At 43.7% G+C, this 18,742-nt stretch overlaps 1 protein-coding gene across 5 annotated transcripts; it reads left to right on the forward strand.

Annotated features, from left to right (window-relative positions):
- The first annotated feature begins 65 nt into the window (after positions 1–65).
- On the forward strand, positions 66–16,961 carry mybl2b (v-myb avian myeloblastosis viral oncogene homolog-like 2b). 5 transcript variants are annotated; one of them, XM_058990885.1, is made up of 15 exons: positions 104–495; positions 1,586–1,673; positions 2,133–2,204; positions 2,669–2,761; positions 2,997–3,217; positions 4,360–4,510; positions 4,790–4,849; positions 5,198–5,434; positions 12,336–12,653; positions 12,778–12,920; positions 13,054–13,153; positions 13,477–13,584; positions 14,097–14,216; positions 14,793–14,942; positions 15,776–16,961. In XM_058990885.1, exons 1-15 carry the CDS (start codon positions 476–478, stop codon positions 15,902–15,904), a joined length of 2,010 nt encoding a protein of 669 aa, XP_058846868.1. In that variant the 5' UTR covers positions 104–475; the 3' UTR covers positions 15,905–16,961. The 5 variants fall into 5 exon arrangements, with proteins under 5 accessions (XP_058846867.1, XP_058846866.1, XP_058846868.1 ...); XM_058990886.1 differs by having other exon boundaries at positions 106–495; positions 14,100–14,216; XM_058990888.1 differs by lacking the exon at positions 5,198–5,434 and having other exon boundaries at positions 107–495.
- Positions 16,962–18,742: the final 1,781 nt, after the last annotated feature.

Genomic DNA, 18,742 nt, shown 5'->3' on the forward strand with positions numbered 1-18,742 from the left:
GCATTACTGAAACCACAGAATGTCAGTTCTCATTGTGTACGCATTGATCAAAAAACGTTTTCTGAAACTGTGTTTTATTTACACATGCGAGAGAGTAAGGTGAGTGCGCGCTCTGGCGAATCCACCGGGGAGCGAGTGCGCGCTCCGGCGAATCTACGGGGTAGCGAGTGCGCGCTCCGGCGAATCTACGGGGTAGCGAGTGCGCGCACGACTGACTCAGTTCCTGTTTCCCTACGCGCGCTAACGCGTCACTCCGGGGAAAGCTGTGTGTAAGCTCGGCGCGAGATAGGAACTGTAGTTAAGAACAAAAACCAGAGTGGTTGCAGAAAACAAACAAACACACAAATACATTTGTATTTATTAGTATAACGTGGAAAGGAGCAAATGTAAATATTTATGCAAGGGGAGGCTGCGCTTGTTGCAAGGTTGCTGTTTGGGGTTTGTTTGGACGCACTGGGAAGGCAGCGAGAAGAAAATGTCCTGGTGGCCGCGCGGGTAAGAAAACCGGGGTTTCATTATTTCGGAGTGTTGCAATTTTGTGAATTTTTGTTTAAAAAGTAAAGAAATAAATAAGGGGGGGCTTATGATTTTAATTGCATTAAGTTTTTTTTTTTTTAAATGCATTTTACCACTGCATCTTTTAATGCAAGTATTCTAAGTCTCTTTGAATGTTTACATTTGTTTTAGGAAAAGTCTTTGTTCTGCTAGTATATCTGTTGTAAATCAATATTGTCGTTGTTGAAAAAGTCTAAATATACTGTCGGCATGTCGTTTAATGCATTCTATTAATACAGTTTGCATTATATGTACGGTGATATATATAACTAAAACCTATAAGTATTTGCATTTGAGAAAGCTAAGTTGTGTGACAGCTGTACACAACAATGAAAAAATTACCCGCCTAATTATTTGCTTCTGCAATAAACGAGCGGCAAATTACTTATGTAAGCCCTTTCTCATAGTAGAACAGACAATACATGTATTTCACTATACTGTATTACTTGTAGCTCGGACAACATTGCCAAGCAGAAAACGGTTTTTAATTGCATGCCAGCAACAGAATCACTGTATTGTATGTTACGCGGGGGAGGGCCCTTTTTTGTGAGTTGTTCTGTGCAGAACCTCCTCCAACGACTTTCATATGACACATTCGAAAGGAATACTTGAGGCGTTTTTAAGAAATCGAGTTTTTATACAGTTTTAAATATTCTGTGCCTCCTAGTTTAAATGTAGCTCTTTTAAACCACCTGGCTCTGCAAACAGTAGCCCCAGGTTGCCTTAGAGATTGGCAAAAGGGCCTTAAGGAGGGACAGAAGTAGGTGAAAGCATTGGCTGCTGTACACCCAGCAAGGAAACATTCATCTAGAAAGGCTTGTGTGGAGAATGCACAGGAGAGCAGTGGGGTTTAAAAAGGGGCATCACTGTTCCTCCTTGCTGTTTCCCTAAAGAGTGCTAAAGATGCCATCCTTAAGCACTTGCATAAGATTAAAACTAAGTTTTAGGAGATGACAAAGTGAAGCGACTGGGATTCTTATCCCCCCTCTGAGACATATCCTGACCCCCTCTTTTGATTATGTTGTTGCAGTGAGGAGGGTGAGGAGACGCAGTACCAGGACACAGACTCCGATGTCCCGGACAGCGGCAAGGTCAAAGTGAAATGGACACAGGAGGAGGTGAGTGAGTGTGTGTGTGTCTGCTAGGGATGGGCATTTCTGTATATTGTAATAATCAAATACATGTAATTTGCTAAACGATTACACTTTAAATCAACATGCCACTGGCACTTAATACTAAAACTGAAGTAATATGTAAAAAAATAACAATAGCCGTACTGTTTGACAGTGCTTCAATAAGAATCTCTATTGGGTTGCAGCAGCAGGCTTAGTGTGGTTAAAAAGATGTTCAGACCATTTATATTTGTTGCAATACAAGATTGTGCAAAAATTAAACAATTTTTGAATGGATTATTCACATGAACGATTACACGTGCCCATCCCTAGTGTCTTCCTGTATGTCAAGTTTTGAGCTTTGTTTAGCTCAGTAGTAGAAGCTCGTTTTAAGACATTTACTAAAATTGCACAAGGTCTAATTGTCAGAGGGTTTTTTTTCTCTCTCTCTCCCTCTCTCTCCAGGATGAGAGTCTAAGAGGTTTGGTTCAGAACTTTGGACAAGGAGACTGGAAGAGGATCGCCAGCTTTTTGACGGTAAGGGTCTGCAACCAAACTTAAAAGAAGGAAGCAAGATGAACTGGCATTCCCTTTCCTGTGGTGCGTATCCCTTTTCACCAGGACAGAACTCATCCATCTGTATGCATCGCTCTTGCATGTATGTAGAAACATCATATCTATCCAACTGTGTTGAAACTTGGTTGAACATTCTGTTGCACTATTGAGAGTATCAGAATGGGGAGATATTTGGAGGTTCCTGTTTTCTGCCAAACCTTTTTTTACATACAGTGGGTGTAGGACATGATGGTCTGCTTTTTCTTGATACTGAGGGGTCTCATTTTATATTTACAACTGGGATGTATGTTAATACATATTGTATTCAATAAAAAAAAGTAGTTTATTTACAGGCTTCTCACGATGTTCCTGAAGATGTGGTTGTAAGCATGCCAACGTTTAAGAATGTCATTTAATGGATTCTAACATACCCCTGTATTTTCCAGAACCGAACAGAGCAGCAGTGCCAGCACAGGTGGCTGAAAGTGCTCAATCCCGACCTGGTCAAGGGGCCCTGGACCAAGGAGGAGGATGAGAAGGTAAGTCTGGAGAAAGGAGGGGAGAGTTGGGGCTCTGGGATTTCTCCATCATTGATTGAAGCTTTGCCTATTGGGAACAGTTTGATTTATATCCAGTTCAGTTAGAGGTTCTAAGTCTTTATTGTGAATTTATTCTATTAAGTCATATATCCCCACCCAATTTGCAGGCGGTCCAAATTTTCAAATGTACACGTGACTCTCAGGCGTTTATTTTTCTTTCTTGTTGTCCCTTCAGGTGATAGAGCTGGTGAATTGCTACGGAACCAAGCAGTGGGCGACGATCGCAAAGCATCTGAAGGGTCGTCTCGGCAAGCAGTGCCGGGAGCGCTGGCACAACCACCTGAACCCTGAGGTGAAGAAGTCCTCCTGGACTGCCGAAGAGGACCGCATCATCTACCAGGCACACCGTGTGCTGGGCAACCGCTGGGCAGAGATCTCCAAGCTGCTGCCAGGAAGGTGAACTTCATTGCACCCTCCGAGCGATCACATTATCAAGAGACTTGGCTTGGTAGTTGTTTAATCCAGCTCAAGTTTGTTTTAACCCTTTGCGGTCCATTGTCGGACCTGGTCCGACATTGCAATTATTCCTATCAGGTCCATTGTCGGACCCTGTCCGACATCATCAAAAAAATGCAAAAAACGGGTTTCTAGTCATTTTTTCTCCGGAAAAAGCCGAGAAAACCATTCTTTGGCCGAGTGGGAGCGACAGGAGCCGAGACAAGCCGATTTAAAAAAAAAAAAAAAAAAAAAAAAAAAAAAAGCCGCATCTCATGAATAGTCATACATGCCCCTGGCATTACATAGGGGCGGTCATAAGGAAACAAGCTGCCTGTTACTGAATCAGCGCACAGAGACTATCACGGACATTTGCAGAGCTTTTTTGAGATGTTATAGTAATAAAATAATGACTTGGATTGCATTATTGAGGAGTTTGGTGATAAAACGAGTGATCAGGAGATGATCGATCGGTATATACGACTATTATTATTGTTATTATTATTATTATTATTATTATTATTATTATTATTATTTATTTCTTCGCATATGTGAAAGCTATAGCGAACAAAAGGGTGGGGCGGGGCTGGAGATGGCTAGTGAGTGCTTTGTTGATATGCAGGGCCTTTTAAACCTGTTTGACTGGAAAAAAATACTTTTAAACAGCGCATCTAAAATTAACTGCGCGTGTGAAAATAAATTGGTCCTGACGCGCACTTAATAAATGGACTGCAAAGGGTTAAACCAGATTTGTTTGCGCTGGCTTATTCTGGAGCTTGATTGATTGGCCAATGACTTTTTACGTTTTTTATAAAAGCATCCTGGGGTGCTCCACATAAAGAGCTCTATATGAAATCAAATTGTATTGTTCCGCATATGAAGGCATTATATGTTTAGGTTTAATTGAAATATACCACGTGTGAAATTTCAATGTTGTTATTATTATTTATTTATTTATTTATTAATCCAAAGTCAGATTCATGATGCAGTATGCCTGGAATCTTAAGACATTTTAAAAGTGCGTCTTGAATTTCTTTGCTCTTGAGTTTTGTGAAAGGAATTCTAAAACCTTGTCTTTGTGCCCCGCTTCCTTGCTACAACAGGACAGACAATGCAGTGAAGAACCACTGGAACTCGACAATCAAGCGCAAGGTGGAGATGGGCGTCTACTCGAGTGAGGACGATGTGCCTCTCAGCCAGCTGGCCCAATTAGAGGAAGGGGAGGTCACTACGTTTCATGGGGATGACAAGGAGGTGACTGTTTGTTTTGTGTGTCAATGCGTAACGACAGTAGCTTCAAGCAACATTCACGTTCACCCATGCTTTGTTTCAGCTCGTTGTATAGCATGGTCTTTCGTTTAGGAACATTTTTCAATTCCCAATCACTACCTAGTCAGAGGAAAACAAATATGTACAAAAACAGTGTGTTTGAAGACTTGTACACTTTGTAAAATCTCTTATTTGGCTTTCATGTCCATGTTATTTCCCAGTGTGTGTTAAGGTCAATAACCAAGCCCATGCTTTCACTTTCAGATGGCAAATCACTGTGATGTGAAGCTGGAATCAGATCAGGATAATCATGAAGCAAACCAGGTGGGCAAGGAATCTGCTGTGTGTTACTCCTAGAAACCTCTTCATCTCTGCGCACAACACTTTTATCCACAATCTTGCATCTCAAGTATATATTTGTATTTACATTCTCATTCTTAGTTTGCAAAATCTGAACTTTTTATACATACATATATATCTATATATATTTTACATAGGTACTGTAGGATTTTGCAGGGTTTTTATATAGATGGACATGTATATTGCCTCTCCTAATATCATCTTTCTGGTAGTTCTGCCCCCTCTTCCCTGCACTCCAAGCACACATTATTGCAGCTCTATCTCTCAGACCTCCTAACTCGTCTGTCTGTGTGTGTATGTGTGTGACTGTAGGATGACTCCCCTGACGAGTGGGAAGCCCCGGCCTCTACTTCTCATAAGAAAGGTGCAGCCGAACAGGGGGTGATACCCAAGACACCCCCGCCCCAGACCGTTGGCCTGCTGACCCCTAAGTCAGAGCCCGATGCTTCGGGGGACCCCTGCCCCAGTCGCTGGGTTGTGGACAGTTCCGGCTTCCTGTCTCCCACGCCCGGCCCCGCCTTCAAAGAGGCGCTGGAGCTCATTGAGGGGGTGAGTCTCACCGCAGGGCAGGGTGGGGTCCAGGGCAGGGCGGGGTTCAGGGGAGTCTTGGGGAGGGGGGGGTGATCGTGAAACTGCATTGCACAGAAATATTTTATATTGCAAGAGAGTGACTGGGTGTGGATGAGAGAATGCGAACGCAATCGACCGTTGCCGTAAAATGGTGCAACATCTGGTTTCAAAGACCCAGATCAACACCAGTCTTGGATTACCTAATGGGACTTAAGGTTATCCAGGATTAGCGCTATTGAAGATCTGCGAAACCAGCCATTCATGTTTATAAATCCATTAACGAGTGACTGGGAGAGCCTGGGCAAATGAAAGTTTGTTTTTATTTTAAAGGGTAGACTTTTCTGATTTGAACCCAGTGCTCTCTTAGTAATAGAGCAATTTTCAATGTACACAACAGATAGGTGCTCATCTTAAAAAGATCCAGTGGGCGAATCTCAATTTAAAGGATTTTTTTCTTCTAAGGGACTGATGGAGGCACAAAAGAAAATGTGCTCTGGCAGTCATCCCTTTAAAACCTTTTTAGATTGCTTTCTTCGTGACTTTACCAACAAGAGCCCAACTTGCACAGGAACACAGGAATACTTTTTTCTGGTTTGAACCAGAGGGTTGAATCCTTACATTGTTCTCAAAGTGTGAATAAAACTAAACACGTACAGCAAAAAGTAGGCAACTGCTGCAGCTGTTTTCCGTGTACAACTACTTGTTTGTCTCTTTTTGTGTGTGTGTGTGAGAGAGAGGGCTCTTTTTTTTATTTTGCAATGCACCACACCCTCATCGCTATGACGATGGGGGTGCTGGTGGGGATGGTTTCAGTACTCAGTCTTGCAACTTGTAATCACTTAAATTACAGTCTTCTCCTCGCCCCAAACTGGCTGCAAATAATGGGAGCGCTGGGAAAGAGCTGAAGCTCCCGGATTCGCTGAAACCCTTTTTTAAAGACTTGAAACATCATGAGGGCGGCACAATCACAATGGCTTGCAAGCTCTGCCGTTTCCAAGTCCACTCGAAAGCGGGCATCACCTCCAACTTCCATCGGCACATCAAGGTGAGACCGGCCCCAAGCATGTTTCATTAACGACTGGAGAACCCTCAAACAGCTGCCCTTATGAAGATGTGTTTAAAACTGTAGTTTTTTTTATTTTTTTTAAGCAAGACGCTTCGTTAAGTAGCGCTGAACATTGGTGAAGCAGAATCCATTTGTTTGATGCATGTGCATTTTTGAATGATGTAAGAGAAATAAAGGCATGCAATATAGAGTAACGTATATTCATTAGTACTATGGTTTGCAACGTTTTGCATTTGATGTATTTTGGTGGTAACTTGAGAAATGGAAGGTGGTTCAATATTCACAGCCAGCCCTGCGTATTCGGGAGGCTGTGCGGTTGCACTGCTGCTTACCAGCACAATTTGAATTGCTTCAAGAGCTGCTTAAGCTTTTTTGAGCCGTTTCTTATGTGAAGAAAAACTCAGTAGGAATAACTTTTAAGAATTAACTTAATTAATGTAATGGATTTTAAGTATTTTAAAATCCATTTAAGTAAGTTTCTACCTATTTCAAAAAACTTGTTCCTCCCGTCTAGCTTATCTGGTGTCTACAGTCTCCTTAAATTGGACTTTCAGTAGAATGTGTGGCTTTGTTGTGATAATCTATTATTGAAAGATGATAACCATTGCTGACAATGTTCTCAATAGAATAAGACTTTTTTTTTCGTGTTTTCTTTCCTTATAGACGAGGCACACTAGAGTTTTAGTGGAACAAAAACTGAAAATCAAAATCAAAAAGGAGCGCCAGGAGGATTCAAGGAAGTCTATTACCCCCCCTCCCCCTCCACTTTCCCCTCCCCCGAAAGCCAATGAAATTATCGTTCCCTCGGGCACCAGCCACCAGTCCAGACAGAAGTCCATCACGGAGGCCATCTTGCGTATGATCGCAGAGGACATGTTGCCCCTCAATTTTGTGGAGGGGGCCGGCTTCCGTAACTTCATGACAGTGGTGGAGCCTCGCTACCCCCGCCTGTCGCAGCGCACTGTCGGACTCAAGCTGTATGATGAGGTGGAGAAGGGCATCAAACCCAACCTGATCAAGGACCTAAAGAGCTGCATCTTCATCGGGGGAGCGGACGGCATCATTCACACCACGCTGGACCTGTGGTCGAGCCGCCATGGCGACCACATCATTGGTGTGCAGCTCCACTACTTTGATGACGAGTGGAATATCCGTCGGCCCACCGTGGCTTTCCGCCATGTGAGCCGGAAAAACACCACTGCCGCGCTGGCGAGGGAGCTGGAGGCGGTGCTGCTGAGCTACGGCCTGTTCCCTCACAACGTGGGCTACGTGGTTACTGGAGAGGCCAAGAGCACCATTGCCACCTACGACTTGTTCTGCGACTACCGCATGGCAACCTCAACTCAGAATAAAGACCTGGATGAGGAGGAGGTCTTGAGCTTCCTGGCTGACTTCTTCCCCACGGAAGACGAGGAGTTCGCAGACATCCAGTTTGGGACGCGAGTGGGCTGCATTGCGCACTCTCTGCAGCTGGTCATCAAGGAGGCCCTGAAGACCTCGCGAGTGGTGGAGAACGTGCTGTCCCAGATCCAAAACGTGGTGGCCTTCTTCCGCCGAAGTGCCTACTGGACAGAGGTGCTGACCAAGGACTGCGGCGTCACCCTTGTCACACCTCACGGCCACAACCACCGCTGGAACTCCACCTTCATGTCCATCCGCAAGATGGCAATGGAGTCTGTGTGGGGGGCGGTTATGACCTTGCTGGCCCAGGCTCGCATTGAGGCAAAAGACTCCTCCAGCTCGCCACCGCCGGTCCGGGCCAAGAGAGAGCAAGTCCTAGACATCATTGGCCTGCTGGAGCCCTTTGAGGAAGCCACCCAGGTGCTGCAGGCTGAGGGCGTCACGTTTTCCCTCATTTTCCCTTCCCTCATTGGGCTGGATAAGACACTGGAGACCAGGTCCACCAACTACTCTCATTTCTGCAAGGCCCTGCGCACTGGCTTGCATGCCAGGTTCCAGCCGTTCATCCTGCAAAGGGACCTGATCCTGGCCACCGTCCTGGACCCAAGGATCAAGTTGCAGCCCTTTGAGGATACCAAACAGGAAGCAGACAATGCCTTCCTGGCTGCACCCTCCAAGTTCCAGGCCAGGTCGGTGGTGGAGTCTGCTATGGGAGACCTGGGCTTCAGGGGATCCACAGAGGAAGGGGGACTGAAGCAAGAAGACAGCGAGGAGGAGGCCATGGAAGACCCAGATACATCCAACACTTATACCAGCAACCTGAAGCGCAAGAAGATCTTCAGCTTCTTCCAGCCTGCCACCAAGTCGGTCAAGCTGTCGGAGCTGGACATGTACTTAACGGAGGGCCTGCTGGACGGAGATGCCTCGGCACAGGCCTACTGGAAGGAAGCAACTCGGTTCCCACAGCTCCAGAGCATCGCCAGGAAGCTGCTGTCTGTGCCTGCCACCTCAGGGGGCTTTGAGCGCCTCTTTCCAATCGCTGGGTGTATTGTGCGGGCGAAAAGGAGCAAACTGCCACCCCACACTACCGAGAGGCTCCTCCTTTTTAGGCAGGCTGTCAAGGCTGGAGACTACAAGTAGCCTGAGTGAAGCCCCCCCTTACTGACAAATTTCTACTGCTGTGCTTAAAATCGTAAAATGGGACTGAGAAGAGAAAACTATGCTTCAAATATTTAGCTATTCTGTTTTATAAGTTAAAATGTACAGGTGACCCTGTCTTTTATGGTATATGATTGAGCACTTAGTTATGAACCTCAAATTAAAAGATACAGGGTCAACTACATGTTATATTACTACTAATCCTCTTTTGTTAAAGTAACAGCAGATCCTCTGTTTTTTAGTAATTTCAAGAATATTAATTTTGCTCATGCCTTGGAAATGGTATGCGCCTGTCAGTTTGTGTTTTGTTGTTTTCTATTCACAAGAAGACACTTCTTCTTTCAAGATGTATGTGAATCGATGGTTTTGATTGCCTGAATGGGATGACTTTGAGTTCCACTAATGCATATGCAAGACCATTATACGCTTGTCCATTATTTGAAAAGTATTGAAAACTGGGTACAAACGGAGGTGCATTCTTCTGTTTAACACTAATCAAGAGTACAGTAATGCAGGGACTGTCCTTTTACAGGACACATTAATCCTCTAATTGTATGTATCCATGGTTTATAGTAAAATTGGATGCACAATTAGGAAATGAACAATACATTACGCCATGTGTTATAGCTATTCCTGCTTAAAAAATAAACCTGATAATGCCAGTATTGGTGCAGTATAAACACGGGTAATATAGATTATTCTAATCATGCTGATTTAGGTCTTCTGAATTGAATCATGAAAGTATGTTATAGAATCTTGTAAATAGGCAGTTTGGTGATCGTGCACAAATTGCAAATCCGTCAACTACAGTACAGTAATCTCAATTTGCACATTAAGTAACTACATGAACTCTATTACTGGTAAGTGACATTGTTTGTTGGACTTGCTGGCAGTATTTATTTTGTGGTATCGGGCTCTTTCACTTCCAAGCGAAAAGTCTGGAAGATGTTGTATGATGTTCTCATAAGTCTGGAAGATGCTATCTGTTCTCAGATAAGTCTGGAAGATGCTGTCTGTTCTCAGATAAGTCTGGAAGGTGCTGTATGTTGTTCTCAGATACATCTGGAAGATGCTGTTGAGTGTTCTCCGCATTGCAAGTCTAGTGCTGTTTAACTTTGGAATGGCTGCCATATTGTTCAACGCATATTCAAGTAAATACTGTTACTTGTTTTAAATAAAACAGTATACATGATCGTTTCTGATTGGCTTCGGTTTAACGTTGCTTCCATTTGTTGTCGGGTGGAAGTATCAAGATGCTTAGATTTTAGGTATATTTATGTAAAGCGAACATTTAAGCAAATTTGACATCACACTGGCGCCCTTGAAACGGTCACATGATGAGTTTAGGATGTTCCTAACATGGCATGAGTAAGCATCGGGTACAGGAACTTAGTGATGTTGATGCTGTATTCAGGTTTGGCTGCTTTCACCTTGAAGACTAACCTCCATGCACACAGGGAAAGTGTTCACAATAGTGAATTAAAAAGCTGTGCATCTCAGTATTTCTAAGCTCTCCCCAAAGTGTAGAACGGAGCTCGATACTTCCTGCACCCTCAGAATTATGATGAGGTTTAGGACTTGCCAGAAAATAGAGAACAATCTGTCTTATATAAAATGATCTTTCTATGATCTAACACTTGCAGCTTTCCTAGACTAAGTTGTGTCAAATTGAACAGGAGGTGAAGGCAGTATTCTGCCCCTCTGCTTACCAAGACCCGAGTCCTTGTTTTATTTTTATGGCCCCTCCTTTGCGCATATATATATATATAAACTCTGACTGTAGGGGTTGCTGAACACTTGGGTTGTTCTCTAGTAAGATTTTTATTCACTAACCTTTTTAATCATATCTGCTTGTCACAGAAGTGCATTTTATTTTCTCCCAGCCATGTTGTAATCTGGTGGTGAAGGAAATAAATAAAATGCTACAGTTTTTCATCTAAGTCTCACTTTGTGTTTATTTTATACTCACATTTGGTGGTGCATGGGGCAGGTGTTGCCACAGGAGTTCTTGTCATTTAGCCCCTTTCACAATGCTTTAAGTATGAACAAAAAGAATATAACACTCTCAAGTTATTTACTTTAAAGAACAATTTTATTAACATTTAATAAATTATTTTAATAAATGTTGGGGAGGAGGGGCGAATGGACTTGTGGACTGAGTTAAAGCTTTGTGAACAGGGTGCACAATTACACGATGGGGGGGGGGGGGGGAGATTGTGTAGAGTTTGATAATTTCTCACAGAAAAGGCTAAGGCCTGTTTCTTCTCCATGCAGACTTAGAGTAATTATACGAAAAGACACACCAGACTTCAAGGAATGCTCAGGAATAGTTTTGTCTGTACTTAAGACACCGAGTTCTGAAGTTCTGAGCTGTTCATTTGGTTGATTTTAACGGGATATTTAAAGGTAAGTAGAAATAAAAACTACATCACTAGAATTTAATCCCCCCCCCCCCCCGGCAAATCTGGAATGTCTTTGGAAATAAAGGGAGAGAGATTGTTCAACGATTTCACATTATACAACATCCGTTCTGTAAGAGCCTTGCACAAAACTTAAAAATGGTCTTTATCCTTTCTTTGACTCTGGTATCCTTCATGATTACTTGTTCAGATCCTGTATTCCTTGCTTCAGTTAGTAATCAAAGTAATTAGTTTTACGTACTGAAGCATCTCAAGATGCTTTAAAGGACAGAGCAGGGTGTAGCAGGTGATGATAATGTGGATAAACCGTTCTGTACTAGGTTGAGACCAACAGAACTTTGTGCTTTAAGCAAAGACAGTTCCACTTTGCTTTGCAGGCTGCATGTCTTCTCTCTGTGAATAGAATCTAATGAAATAACAGGCACTTAGCCAGCTCGAAGTGGCTCTGCTGAGCCCATGCCTCTCACTGCTTGGGAGAACACAGGAGGCATTGGAAAGAGAACCTTTAAATTGAAACTGGCTGATAAGGTTCAATGATTCATTTTTTTTTAATGAAAGCAGTCAGCCGGGTAGATATTTCATTAACAGTTGGAGGTGTAAACTGTGCCCTTCATATGTTGTGGACAGTTTGCATTACAAGTATAAATTTAGATGACTTCTATGATTTTGACATGTGATGTTGGGTGTATTTTACAAGGATGAGGAAATTGTCTGTTTGTACGAGTGAGTGTTTGTGTGAGCCTTGAGAGTGTAATGCATGGCGGGGGGGGGATATCTGGGTGGGAACAAGGGGTTACTTTAGCGCATACTTTATAATGACATTCTGTTCTTCCAGGACCTGGAGGGTTGGTGTGACCTGTCAACTTTTGACCTCCCGGAGGAGCTGGTGGAGGAGGGCCCAGCCCCCGCTGATGTGCGCAGTCAGTTCCGCCTGGAGGGGAACGCACTGCATGAGCTGAGCCGGGGGAACCGGGGAGAGCTGATCCCTATCTCTCCACGCCCGGCTGTGGCCAGCACGCCTCCCACCATCCTCACCAGGCATCGGCGCCGCTGCATCACCAAGTCCCCTGGCATCGGGGACCTCAGCGACTCGGTCAACACAATGACCCCCAAGAGCACGCCTGTCAAGACCCTGCCCTTCTCCCCCTCGCAGGTAACTCCCTGACTTCCAGTGCTTCCTCAACCCTGGTCATCGGAGACCATTAACAATCCTGTGGGGCTCTCGCATGGATTCTGCTGCTTTGTCCATTGATCCGACTGTGTTTGTGTCTGTCTAGTTTCTAAACATGTGGACCAAGCAGGACACCCTGGACCTGGAGAACCCTTCCCTCACCTCCACCCCTGTCTGCAGCCAAAAGGCGGTCGTGACCACCCCGCTGCAACGTGACAAGACCCCGCTGACGCAGAAAGAGAACTCTGTGTAAGTAAACCTCCATGCGCACACGCAAGCTGATTGGAGCGCTCTCCTGAGTGGTCAACCTTTTATCTGGCCAACCAGCTAAAAGTCACATCAAGATCTAATTTATTTTGCTTTGTTTGTTTGTGTTTTGCAGGTTCATCACTCCCAACCACAAGTCTGATCTGGACAACACCCCTCTGACCCCCACGCCTTTCAAAAACGCCATGGAGAAGTACGGACACCTTCGCCCAATGGTAAGACACAAACTGTGTACCTTTTCATGTCACCAAAAAGATCTAGGGGCATTAAATGTCTGGCATTTATATGCTTTGTTGGAAGGGTGGTGTATTTAAAATGTAATAATTATAACAATGAAATGATTAACATGAATCCCCTTATTATAAGAGAACTAGTGCTGGCACTCCAGTATGGCATTTAAAACCCAAATGCAGTAAACTTTTTCATACTGTGACGAAAATCAGTTTTGCTTTATGTGTGCGTTCTGTAACTTGCTAGTGTGCCTTTACCTTTCTGGATCAACGTTTATTCTTTCACTGCCTCTGTTTCTGTCTGTCAGCCCCCGACCCCCAACCTGGAGGATCTGAAGGAGGTCCTGCGAAGCGAGGCTGGCATTGAGCTCCTGATAGAGGACGAGAGCCCACAGGAGCAGAAACGCAAGCAAGGGGTGAGAGGGGGCATGCTGCATCACCTGCCCACATGAACTAACCAGCACTAGAAAGAATCTTCGTAGTACTAGAAAGAAACTGTTTAGACAACTGTAATGCAAGAACAATTCTTGCCAAAACTATGCATATACTGATTGTGTGTTTTAAATTAATGGATGAACTAACCAATACAAATCTAAGAAAAAAATGTTAAGTTTTATATTCACTTTGGCATGATCAGAGAACAGAAGCTGTTGATGAAGACTGTGCCACCACTATTGCATTGTAGCACTTCACACCAGGCAACTCTGGGTAATTGGTATTGGGCACTTTTTATAGGACAGTTTTAAGAGAGATCAAAAATGAAATGGACTCATCTGCTTGTGAGGCACAGCTCTGGATAAATTAACAGTGAGGGTTTGCCTCTGTCTAGAGTGCTGCAAGTCCAGTACCTTTCATGAGAACCAAATTCATTTGTAACAATGATAATGATAATGATAACGTGTTTAGTAACCCCGCTGGTTTCTCGCAGCAGCATCGTCCCCCAATGAAGAAGGTGCGGAAGTCACTGGCTCTGGATGTGATGGATAGCAAGAAGAGCAGCTCTGTCAGGGTGCAGCCTTCAAACACCCTACCCACACCGGATCTGCAGGTACACTCAGCCCTCAAACACCCTCCCCACAGCGGATCTGCAGGTACACTCAGCCCTCAAACACCCTCCCCACAGCGGATCTGCAGGTACACTCAGCCCTCAAACACCCTCCCCACACCGGATCTGCAGGTACACTCAGCCCTCAAGCACCCTCCCCACAGCGGATCTGCAGGTACACTCAGCCCTCAAACACCCTCCCCACAGCGGATCTGCAGGTACACTCAGCCCTCAAACACCCTCCCCACAGCGGATCTGCAGGTACACTCAGCCCTCAAACACCCTCCCCACACACATCTAAAAGTGGTCTATATCCAGGTAATACACTTTGCAGTACTCCGTTGTGTTTTTGCGATCTGTCGTACCCAGAGGAGAATTATGACAAATTGACGGTAGTGTTAGTAATGTGTAGTAAATTGGCCTATCAGTAAATGAATTGCGTTTGTGATGGAGCACAGGAGCACTGTGTATTTTGATGTTATACGTACAGGCACAGTATTTGCTTTCCCACGCTGTAATAAGACTAGCTTCCTGCCCTTGTGTCTGAGCTGTGTGTGTGTGTGTGTGTGTTTGTTTCAGGAGGAGAGCCTGCTGTCTGCTTCCCTCGACACCTCGTCATCCTCCAGCCTCTCCCCCTCCATGAAGAAGGAGGACAGCGTGCTGGACAGAGCCTTCGTCCTGCCGCCCTGCGAGAGCGACCCTGAGCCAAGCACCGCCCCGCCAACACCGGTGATGATTAATACAACACAATATAGTGCAATTCGGGCTTGACGCTTTCTGGTTTTATTTTCACATGACGTCCCTTTAAACTTACTTTGAGCCGATTTCTGTTTCCTAATTAAACTAATTACAAAATAATGTCATTTGTTTTTACCTTCATGTCTTGACTGAGCTTGATTTGTGTTTCGCTCAGTTTATTTCAAACAGACGTGGCAAATTATGTTAATTGCTCATCGCTGATTCTAATTGCATTTCATTCTTGCAGTCGCCTAGTTTATCATTGTGCTTTTTGTTATTTTCACTCAGTTGTCCTGACCTGATTTTCTTTTCGGCATAAAATACCAAGTACGGCGTGTACACTGAAAGCAAGTCCATCATTTAAAATCTCATTGATTTTATAACAAACCAAAAAAAAAATTTAATTTAGTAGTTTTCTCTTTATTAGGATGCAGAGACAGCTAAACAACTGCTGATTAGCATTTAAAGGGAAGTAGAGATTTGGAAAATAAAAACTGAAACATTCAAGCCTTGAATACAAAGCAATATAATAGTGGTGTATTAAAAAATGCTTTGTAGAAAAGAGGTAGAGTGCAGCTAGATGTGAAGATCACGACTTGCAGTAGAGATGTATGAAAAGTCCAGGGCGCATGTTAAAAGCTGTTCCTGATGAGCACCAGTCACGTCAAGCCCATTCAGAATACACACTGATCTAACCAGGGATCAGGTTCATTGTAGTCTTGGTGAGATTCATTGGTAAAGCATTCCGAGCAGGAGTGAGTGCACAGGATAGATGGAAGTGGACGTGTCCCCTCTTCTGCTCTGACTCCCCCTTTGCCTTGCAGATGTCCTTGGCCTGGGAGGCTGTGGTGTGCGGCCGGTCGAAAGACCAGCTCTTCATGACCGAGAAGGCCAGGAAGTACTTGCGGGCGCTCAAACCTGGCGCACCCAACCGAGCCCTGATCCTGTCCTAAATACAGCGACCCTCCTAGAAGAGCCAGAACTGTCCTGTGAACCGGGGGGAGGGGGGGGGGGGGGTCTCTGCTCCGAGAGCACAAGCCTTCCCAACCCTGAGTCCTGGGGACCCCATATGTCTTCTGGTTTTCATTCCAGCTGAGCTCTGTTACTTAACTGAACCCTTAATTGAACTAATAATTTGCTTAATTAGACCTTTTTTAATTGTTCTCGGCTCTTAAAAAGTTGCAGAGTTAAAGTTACTTATAAAATGTTATAGCTAACTTGAAATCTGCAACTGTTTAAGAGCTGAAAACAGGTAAAAAGGTTTAATTAAGCAGATGATTTGTTAAATTAACGGTTCAGTTAAGTAATTGAGAGCTTGATTGGAATGAAAACCAGAAGATACATGGGGTCACCAGGACCAGGGTTAGGAAGCCCTGTCCTAGAGACTGTTGATAGTGGGCTTTGCTATGACATGTTACTTATTTTTCAAGTGATGATTATTATTATTATTATTATTATTATTATTATTGTTCTTGTTTGAGCTTCTCTTTTGACCTATGTCTGTTGGCCTCTGCAAAAAGGGTGTTCATGTCCCCCTTTTTGGGTCAGTGGCTTGTCACAGAATTTAGAAGCTCGTTCCTGGCATGCTGAAGCATCGAGAATGTGCTGCTTTAGTTTAGACTGAGCAGGTAGTGCTGCAGTGATGTAAGCTATCTTAATTTAGCTAGAACAGCTTGGTGCTTCCACTGAGGTTAAGAAGAACAAATCAGGCTGATTTCATGGCTTATGGGCAAGACCCCCATTGAAAACAGGACAGGGCTGTGATTTAAGTGGTATAAAAAAAATTAAAATAAAATCAGGGCTACTGGAAAGCTGTGCTGATGGGACCAAGTGCACTGGGAACCAAGTGTGTCCGTGTAGACATGGTGCAGTGAAGGGGACAGTCTGGCTGGGGCTCGGGAGCAGGAGAGGCTGTGTGTCCTTCAGGTGCTTTGCTCCCTAATGAAATATGAAATTCTAAACCAAAAAATATATAATTGTACAAAATAAATACAACCACCAGAAACCTTATTTTGGCAGTTTTCTTTGATTTGCCTGTCTGTATGTACATTTATTGTCTTTCAGTTTACTTAATTTTATTAATGTTCCTTTCCTTTGTTCTACATATATTTTTTTCTAATTGATTTCATGTGGCTCCCAGTTCAGCAGCAACTCTTGCAGCTTTTTAAATTAGCGGGCAGTGTTGTGTGATACACTGCTGTTGTGTATTCTGTCCCCCGTTGCAGAGATGAGATTAAAAGATCTATAATAAGTAGTCAAGCCTCTTTTGCATGTTGGTTAAGTCTCCCGCTTGCAGTGTTTGGGGTTGCTGGTTTGTGCCGATCCTCCTCCGTTACACAAAACATGTTGGTACTTGTACTCCTGCATCTCAAAGAAACCGGTAATTGTAGTTACCTGAATGCTTCAGGGTCCTGAGGAACATTTGGGGGTCTTTAGGTCGGTCTACCAAGAGCCATTGTAGGATCCCAAGAAGGGAGGACTTGCTGTTTATTATCTATCCAAAACAACACCCACTGCCAGCTGTTGCACATTTGTTGTAATTGGCACCCAAAGCAAGACGTCCTGACACAAGACTGGTGAAGCCACCTGTGTTGGGACTTTGTGCTTTGGTGGTAATTAGGCACCTAAACATTTACTTCAATGCTGTATCATATTTCAGTCTTTTTTTTTTTGGGGGGGGGTTTGTTTTTCTGTGGTAGGGCTATCAGTTAAGCCTCAAAATTGATTAATTGGGCCCACAAAATATAATCGTTCGAATAGTGATGATTGTACTCCCACGTACATTTTCACTCCATTCCTCCGCCCGGACGTGATTATTTTAATATAATTACTGTCAAGTAAAAGCTTGTGCACAACAACTGAATGTGAGGGGTAATTACGCCTTGGTAGCGTCAGGAGAAAAAAGAAAAAACATTTGCAACAAGCCTAAAGCAAGTTTAACATGCTACAGGTGATAAACTTAAATAATCTTATTAACCATGCGCGTTACAAAAATATAATTATTGAATCGATTATCCAGTATTAGCAGCCCTATTCTGTGGTAAGGCATGGAGCCCCCTCCTCGCTTCACTTAAGCTGGAATGACCTATTATGGGTGATTTAACACTGGTGTGCATCCTCTCTCAACCAAAAGAAAATGTCAGTTATGGCATCTGTTCACATCTCTGGTGCCTGTGCTACTGTTTCAGTAAGATGAATATTTCAAACTATAGAACAGCCCCCCTCAGCACAAGCGTTGTGTGTTTGCAGAGAATTACAGCCCCTTTCCAGAATGGTTTCCATAGAAATAAATTCATTGGTTTTACAAAGTACTACATACATGAATTGACCCATATTTTAGATACAAGTACAAATTGAAAATTAATAAAACAAACAAAAAGATAGTTTGGTTTAATGCTGTTTATTTATAGATACATTAAGTATAAGTTGCTTCATAAACAATATAATTTCAATAGGAGGTTTTATTACACAATAAACGCCTGGTAAACATCACAAACCCTGCACTAAAGCAACCCTGTTTTAATCCGTAGGACCTTGTGCAGTTAAACTGCAGCCCAGTTACAACCTCATAGTCCTTATACCCCCAAAAATCACATGCACTGGATACCAAGCTTGTAACTGCATTGGAACAGATGTGGGCTGCTGAAATGTGTTACTCTATAATGTGCTCTAAGCTTGTAACTGCATTGGAACAGATGTGGGCTGCTGGAATGTGTTACTCCGAGTGTAACGTTCTCTTCAGAGTTATCCAATTTGTTTGTATTTTAGATGTGATCCAAACTGCAGGATAC

This window comes from Acipenser ruthenus, chromosome 18 (genome assembly GCF_902713425.1).
Source record: "Acipenser ruthenus chromosome 18, fAciRut3.2 maternal haplotype, whole genome shotgun sequence".
Classification (NCBI taxonomy): Eukaryota; Metazoa; Chordata; class Actinopteri; order Acipenseriformes; family Acipenseridae; genus Acipenser; species Acipenser ruthenus.

Bases quoted from the DNA above. Each gene is read 5' to 3' on its own strand.
- mybl2b (XM_058990883.1), top strand. From the start codon at position 476: ATGTCCTGGTGGCCGCGCGG. The intron at 2,762-2,996 runs GTAAGTCTGGAG...TTGTCCCTTCAG, and splicing joins CCAAGGAGGAGGATGAGAAG to GTGATAGAGCTGGTGAATTG. The intron at 5,435-6,305 runs GTGAGTCTCACC...CTTAAATTACAG, and splicing joins CGCTGGAGCTCATTGAGGGG to TCTTCTCCTCGCCCCAAACT.